The sequence below is a fragment of the Eriocheir sinensis genome, chromosome 65 (assembly GCF_024679095.1).
Source record: "Eriocheir sinensis breed Jianghai 21 chromosome 65, ASM2467909v1, whole genome shotgun sequence".
In the NCBI taxonomy this organism is placed as follows: domain Eukaryota; kingdom Metazoa; phylum Arthropoda; class Malacostraca; order Decapoda; family Varunidae; genus Eriocheir; species Eriocheir sinensis.
This window is the reverse complement of record NC_066573.1, coordinates 2,336,730-2,345,005: the sequence shown is the minus strand read 5'-3', so window position 1 is coordinate 2,345,005 and position 8,276 is coordinate 2,336,730. Positions and strand designations below refer to the sequence as shown.

At 44.4% G+C, this 8,276-nt stretch overlaps 1 protein-coding gene across 1 annotated transcript; it reads left to right on the top strand.

Moving 5' to 3' along the window:
- Positions 1-1,268: 1,268 nt before the first annotated feature.
- Positions 1,269-5,238, top strand: LOC126987463 (rhodopsin-like). Its single transcript, XM_050844435.1, has 6 exons — positions 1,269-1,395; positions 1,755-1,892; positions 2,194-2,446; positions 3,382-3,481; positions 3,594-3,728; positions 3,972-5,238. Exons 1-6 carry the CDS (start codon positions 1,338-1,340, stop codon positions 4,365-4,367), a joined length of 1,080 nt encoding a protein of 359 aa, XP_050700392.1. The 5' UTR covers positions 1,269-1,337; the 3' UTR covers positions 4,368-5,238.
- The last annotated feature ends 3,038 nt before the right edge of the window (positions 5,239-8,276 follow it).

The following is an 8,276-nucleotide window of genomic DNA, read 5'->3' as shown; positions in this document are numbered from 1 at the left end:
ACTGAAGATAACACTGAACATAACACCGAACAAAACACTGAACATAACACTGAACAAAACACTGAACATAACACTGAACAAAACACTGAACATAACACTGAAGATAACACTGAACATAACACTGAAGATAACACTGAACATAACACTGAACAAAACACTGAACATAACACTAAACATAACACTGAACAAAACACTGAACATAACACTGAAGATAACACTGAACATAACACTGAACAAAACACTGAACATAACACTAAACATAACACTAAGCAAAACACTGAACAAAACACTGAACATAACACTAAACAAAACACTGAACATAACACTGAAGATAACACTAAACATAACACTGAACAAAACACTGAACATAACACTAAACAAAACACTGAACAAAACACTGAAGATAACACTAAACATAACACTGAACAAAACACTGAACATAACACTGAACATAACACTAAACAAAACACTGAACAAAACACTGAACATAACACTGAAGATAACACTAAACATAACACTGAACAAAACACTGAACATAACACTAAACATAACACTGAACAAAACACTGAACATAACACTGAAGATAACACTGAACATAACACTGAACAAAACACTGAAGATAACACTAAACATAACACTGAACAAAACACTGAACATAACACTGAACATAACACTGAAGATAACACTAAACATAACACTGAACAAAACACTGAACATAACACTAAACATAACACTGAACAAAACACTGAACATAACACTGAACATAACACTGAACAAAACACTGATCAAAACACTGTACAAAACACTGAACATAACACTAAACATAACACTGAACAAAACACTGATCAAAACACTGAAGATAACACTGAACATAACACTGAGCAAAACACTGATCAAAACAATGATCCAAACACTGAACATAACAATAAACATAACACTGAACATAACACTGAATATAACACTGAACATAACACTGAACAAAACAATGATCAAAACACTGAACATAACACTGAACATAACACTGAACATAACATAAAAGAGTCGACGTTCCTGAATTGTACTGATTCACGACGTGAATTAAACTTGCACGGGGTGCGCCGTTGTGTGCACGGCACTTGGCACGGCGGGCACACAAAGGCTTGCGAGGAATGGGAAATGGTGATGATTATATAGGCGTCGCAGGATGAGAGGGAACGTATTGCTATCTCGTGAGTACGGATGCTCTAGATAGACTTCTCGGCGTGTCAGTGTCTCAGCAGACTCCAGAAAGAACGCAGGGCAGTGCTGTGCGACCGCCCCGCTGTGCCCGGATTGCTGAGAATCAGTGTATTGGTCCTATGATACACGTCCAAGTGCAAGGCACAAGGCATCGACAGTTTCCAAAGGGAAAGGCAGGTATAAAAGCGCCAGTCGGCCGTCGTGCTGTACCCGGAATATCCCTCCTGTTTTCCAAGCGGGCCGGGCCTTCTGTCGCACAGTTGCATTTCTTGTGGGTTGGCCTAGCGGGTGTTTTATTATTATTATTATTTTATTGCTGTATAGTGACGCCTATAGTTTTTTCCTCACTATTGTGTTCGATCCCTTGTACTATATTATCATACAACCTTGTAGAGGATAACCTTACACTGCGATTGCCTTTCGCTGTTTTCCATACGGAGTGTGTCAAGAAGCGAGACAGCGAGGCGGCGCGGGCAATACTCTACACTCTAGACGATGTTTTGCCACCATCAAACTCCCGTCTGCTTTGTCCCCAGGAAAAGGCGACGTCACCTGTCTGGAGATGGCGGGGAACTGCACCATGATATGGATACTCGACCCTGGCTACATCCCGGACGCCCTGCTACATTTCTTCCTCGTCTACTGCTGTTTCATTTGCATCGTTGGCATCACATGTAAGTCTTCAACGAGGGAAAAAACAACGTAGAGTTATACGTCAATTGATATTTTGTAAACATGGCAGCTGGTTGCCTTTAGCTGTGCTGTGGTGAACGATTAACGAGCTGTTCGCGAGGCAAGACACAGAGCGGGGTTAGGTCTGCCAGACGGCCTTCCTGAGCTGTGTTACCTGCACGGTTCGCAGTCAGAGTTGTGGGCAAAGGAACAGCTCAGCCTTTACGTATTATTACCTGGCACATGTTTTCCCCTATGCTGCTTCACTTTGAGCGGGTTAAAACGGTCTTCCCTCGTGTTCAGGTAATGTTGTGGCGCTGTGGTGCGTGGTGCGCTGCCCCCGCTCCTTCACTCCAGTCAAGGTGATCCTGTGTGCCATCTTCTCCTGCATGCTGCTCACGTGCCTGTTTGTGGTCTCCTTCATGGCGTATCTCACCCTTGCCATGCTGCGCTGCGACAGGGAGGTTTCAAGGACGGTCCAGAGAGGAGTCTTCGCCATCAGCAACATCCTCTTTCAAATGGAACTCTTTTACACCTCCGTTATGGCGCTCCTCAGGTTTGCTGTGTGTGTGTGTGTGTGTGTGTGTGTGTGTGTGTGTGTGTAATTAACCAGGGCCTGATCACGGGTTGGACTCGCTTTCGGCAGCAGGTACCCTCCCGACGTGAGGAAGTGCTCATTATTGTCGATCTCTGGGTACTGCCAGGACCTCACACACCACACACCCCATCCCGCTTGCTCAAAGGGGGACAGTAACCACTCCTAGTCAATGGAAAGAATCCGGCCTAAGCGGGGCTCGAACCGCCGTCTGTTTGGCCGTGAAGCCTTGCAGTGCGGCGCTGTAACCGATTGAGCTACCGGAGCGGTGTGTGTGTGTGTGTGTGTGTGTGTGTGTGTGTGTGTGTGTGTGTGTGTGTGTGTGTGTGTGTTTCATCACGGCCTGGTATCTTGCAATCGCTAGCAAGTACCCTTCCAGCAGGAGCAAGCTCATGCTCATTATAATTGATCTCTGGGTACTACCAGGATCTCACACACCACACACCCGTAACCATTCCTAGCAAATAACCCGGCCTGAGCGGGGTTCGAACCTCTGCCTGCCACGCCGCAAAGCCTGGCAACGCAGCGCTTTAACCGACTGAGCTATCAGAGTGGTATGTGTATGTGTGTGTGTGTGTGTGTGTGTGTGTGTGTGTGTGTGTGTGTGTTCGGAGGGCTCTCGGGGGACAGCATCGTAAGAAGGGCGCGGCATCCCACCGCCTACAGCATGCCCACACTGATTTCTAGATTGATTTGGGGGCACCTTCTTGAAGGCGCCACCTGTTGTAAGTCAGATGTGCCGGACAGGTGCTCCTGAGACTGAGACTACAGCACCTTGCATGAACTTTATCAGCTGTTTTCAGTTACCTTCCAACAGTCAGCGCCAGGTTCCAGCCCTCGCGGCCCTGGTCTGCAAAAGCATCAAACACTGAGGCGTGTGGTCTGTTTTTCCGCAGAGCTCGGGCGGTGTGGGCTCCGCGGCAGGGCCCCGTGAGGCTGTCCACAACCGTGGCAGTGGTAGTGGGGATTGGACTCTATAACTCAGTCACAGTTGTGGTAAATGATCCATATTATGTTGTCTTGTTATTGTGATCAGTATACACGTCGTTGGTGGAGTGACGGTCACACTTCATGACACACTATATATGCTTCTTTCTCTTTAACACAGGTTGTGCGTGCATTGATCTGGACAAAGGTCATACACAATCACTCGAGGTATGCCCTGCTGATAATCTTCTATGCAGTGAACTTCTTTCTGCCCGTGCTGCTTACCCTCGCCTGCTACCTGTCGACCATCGCGGCGGTGAGTTTTGCAGAAGCTTTGTGTTGAGACTGACTGTTAACCGCCATGAGGCTCGCTTGTAGTGTGTTCTCGTGGTGGTTCGGGGACTGTCTTGTGGCTTCAGTTAAGCCAAACCTCACGTGTATGTTGTTTTAGTGCTTGCGCGGCTGGGTGTTGAGAGGACACACGCCCACGCTGAACCTGACTTGGTACATGTTCTTTTAGATACGTCAACACGCTAATCAGGTGATGTTCGTGTTTCAGGTGAGACGTAACAGGCGTAACCTGGCCGGCGGTCAGCCCATGAGGGCAGTGACGAGGGTGATGGACGAGGCGACGCGGGCCATGCTGGCGGTGTTCATCAGCAACCTAATCATCGGCCTCCCATTCACCATCTACCTCCTGACCATGAACTTCAAGAACTTCAAAATCGTCCCCATGATCATGGTCTATTACACGCATCTGTTCGTGGACCCGTTGGTTTTTGTGTGTTTCAACAAGCACCACCGGAGGCGCGTCCAGCAGGTCCTCAAGCTCTGCCTCGGCCGCCTTCCTCGAGAAGAAGGCGCATCAACCCTCGAGTCACAGGCCGTTCAGTCGTCCTCTGCCCTAGGGTTCCCGACGAGGGGCGAGGCAGAGCCTCGAGAGAATACTTACTGAAGTCTTTGAAGTAGAGGGAATGGAAGTTGTGGAGGAGAACAGAGCGGAGGAGTGGTGGGGAAGGGAACATTGGGGGAGAATGGGAGGGTAGTATAGGGTACGAGAGGGTAACACGCGGAAAAAGAAGCGAGAAGAGTGGAGGGGAAGGGAACATTTTGGGAGGAGGGGAGGGGAGTACAGGGTACGAGAGGGTAACACACGGAAAAAGAAGCGAGAGGAGGTTTGGAGGGAGGGGAAGAGACAGGACAAGGAGGAGATAAGAAGACAGTCCAACAAATAATTAAAAAAGATTTACAGGTGACAAAACAGACGCAGAGGACGTTTTGCTGAACAAGAATAGGCCAGGGTGTCGGGAAGCAGGTCTGTACAGGAGTCCTTTTTTAAGATTACGTTGAACTTACGGATAAGCGTTTGGCTCCACGTGTAAATGTTTCAAATAGGTAAGTGTTCGTGTGCTGCCAGGACCGTTTCATGTATTCACAGCTGAGGGTAACTATCCACATTGTCATCATCATTGGAGTGTTCACACACAGCTGTAGGTGTTGTAAGTTTTATGTTATGATCAGTGCATTGCAGAGCCACGGCATTGAAGCATAACTCTCACGTCCAGTTCTTGTTGTTGTTGTTAATTTGTAACGTGATGATATAGCAGGGTACGTACAGCTGGACATCAGCTGTGATGGACACTATGTTTTCAGAGGTATAAGGAACGCTGATTCAAGCTGACAATAAAGCTCTTATTGGCAGTAATGTGTAATTTGTAACGTGATGATATAGCAGGTTACGGACAGCTGGATCTCAGCTGTGATATATCCTGTATGATTTCAGAGGGATGATGAACGGTTATTTATGATGATAGGCAAGCTCTTATTGGCAGAAACGTGTTCGTTTTATATATATATATATATATATATATATATATATATATATATATATATATATATATATATATATATATATATATATATATATATATATATATATATATATATATATATATATATATATATATATATATATATATATATATATATATATATATATATATATATATATATATATATATATATATATATATATATATATATATATATATATATATATATATATATACACACACACACACACACACACACACACACACACACACACACACCTACTTATTTGGTGTTTTGAACATTGTTCTAGGGCAGTGATGTATTGTTTTCACCATTTATGTTGCCTTATCAATGATTCCAGGGACCCCAATCGGTGTCCCGGTGCACCCCAAATTAGGGAACACCGACACAGGGACTGCAGCAAAAACTTGGCCTTCAATTACAAGAGGTATATATTTACATTTTGGACATTTTATATACTAGCCAATAAATAAATTACATCGCAATGCTTTTTTAATTCATTTATACGGGAAACACTAATCAGAATGGGGAAAGTATCCCAATGCAGCCAACACAGAACATAATAAGTGTTGAATGTTTTGCGGCTAGCAGCGCTGGCGGCGCGGTGGCAAGCCGCCCGTGATAGCAGCCCGGGGTAATTTATCTTGAATCGCTTAATTGCTTCCTGTGTAAATTGATTCCTGCGTCCCATGACAATGCCCCCGCCCCCGCTCTGGCCCGACGAAATATTAGTAAAGCTTTCTCAACGCGTCTCGCGCCTCTAATCGATATTTTGTTTACACTTGGAAAAACATCGTTCAAACGGAGATGTTCCTTGGCCCTGCTCACAACGGTACCCTGTGTAGGCCAGCTGTGCTTCACTGCCAAATAATTTTCACGATATGGAAATTTTGGTACTCCAAGAATATCACCTTTAGCAGTGTAAAATCATTAAATCTTCACTTATATATAAAAAGAGTGGAGGAAAGTATGCATGAACACGAAACACACACACACACACACACACACACACACACACACACAGAGAGAGAGAGAGAGAGAGAGAGAGAGAGAGAGAGAGAGAGAGAGAGAGAGAGAGAGAGAGAGAGAGAGAGAGAGAGAGAGAGAGAGAGAGAGAGAGAGAGAGAGAGAGAGAGAGAGAGAGAGAGATTTAAATAGATATACATAGAAAATCAGACCACACAGACCCCATGGTCCAGACTTGGTGGTCTGTCCTTAAACCTAAGTGATTTTACATTAATCAGAAGACTCCAAAACGTTGCATTTCTACTCTAGTTGATATTAAGTTGAAGGAAGTGACGGTCGAGCTTATTTTTGAAGGAGTCAATCGTGTTACACTGGACCACTGATGATGGGAGCTTATTCCATTCTCGCACTACAACGTTGGTGAAGAAAAATTTGGTGCAGTCTGAATTTACTTGTCTACATCTGAGTTTTACGCCATTGTTCCTCGTGCGCAGAGTGTCATCGATCATAAACAATGTTGATCTGTCTACATTCGTGAAACCATTAAGTATTTTAAAACATTCGATCAGTTTTCCTCGGAGGCGACGTTTCTCAAGAGAGAACATGTTAAGGGTAGAAAGCCTTTCTTCGTAGGATTTGTTGCGCAAGGAAGGGATCATTTTCGTTGCCCGACGCTGAACACCTTCTAATTTAGCAATATCCTTTGCATGGTGGGGGACCAAACTGTACCGCATATTCCAAGTGGGTCTGACTAAACTGTTGTAGAGCGAGTATTACATCTTTATTCTTGAATACAAAGTTTCTTTTAATGAAGCCCAACATTCTGTTCGCTTTATTTGCTGCATCGATGCATTGCTGTGAGAATTTGAGGTTTGACGCGATTTTGACCCCCAAGTCCTTGACGCATTGAACGCTTTTGAGTTTAACGCCGCGCATTTCGTAATCAAACTTTTTATTCCTCGTTCCAACTTGAAGGACCTGGCACTTGTCTACGTTAAAGGGCATCTCCCATCTATCCGACCAAGCTGAAATTTTGTGCAAATCCTCTTGGAGGCTTTGCCTGTCTTCGTCAGTGAGAACCGAGTTACCAATCTTTGTGTCGTCTGCAAATTTACTAATGCGGTTATTGAGTCCAACATCCACGTCGTTGATGTAAATAATGAAGAGCACTGGGCCAAGAACCGAGCCCTGAGGGACGCCACTAGTGACAGGCGCCCACTCTGAGTTAAATCCGTCAATCACTACTCTTTGTTGTCTGTTGCTCAACCAATTCGCGATCCATTGGTTTACCTGACCGTCAATACCTATTTGCTTTAATTTGTAAAGTAATTTATGATGCGGGACTTTATCAAACGCTTTCTGTAAATCAAGATAGACTACGTCCAGTGATTTGGTTACGTCATAAACAGTGAAGAGGTCGTTATAAAAGGTTAATAGATTTGATAGGCAGGATCTTTTGTTTCGGAAGCCATGTTGTGAGTCCCCAATCAATGAGTGGCTTTCAAGGTAATTCACAATTTTGTCTCTAATTATGCCCTCAAGTAGCTTACCTACAACCGAAGTTAGACTAATGGGCCTGTAATTACCTGGTACTTTTTGTCTCCTTTCTTGAAAATCGGTGTCACGTTAGCCATTTTCCAATCTGAACGGCCGATGCCTTGTCGCAAGGACATATTGAATACGGTTGTGAGGGAGGCGAGTATTTCGCTCTTCGTTTCTTTCAGCAGAGATGGATATACTTTATCAGGTCCAGGACTTTTATTTGTTTTAAGTGAATGAGAGCTTTAAGGACTTCATCGGTTGTTATTTCAAAATTAGACAATGCATGCTCGAGATTTACATTAGTACTGGTGTTGGTGGTGGTGAGAGGAAGACTGTTAGTATTAAACACCGAGGAAAAGTAATTATTTAAGAGGTTTGCAATGTGTTGGCTGTCAGTCACGAGTGCACGGTCGCTGTTTGTTAAAGGTCCAAGACCACTTTTGATCGCCTTTCTGTTGTTTATGTCACTGAAGAAAGATTTCGGTTATTTTTACAGTTGGCT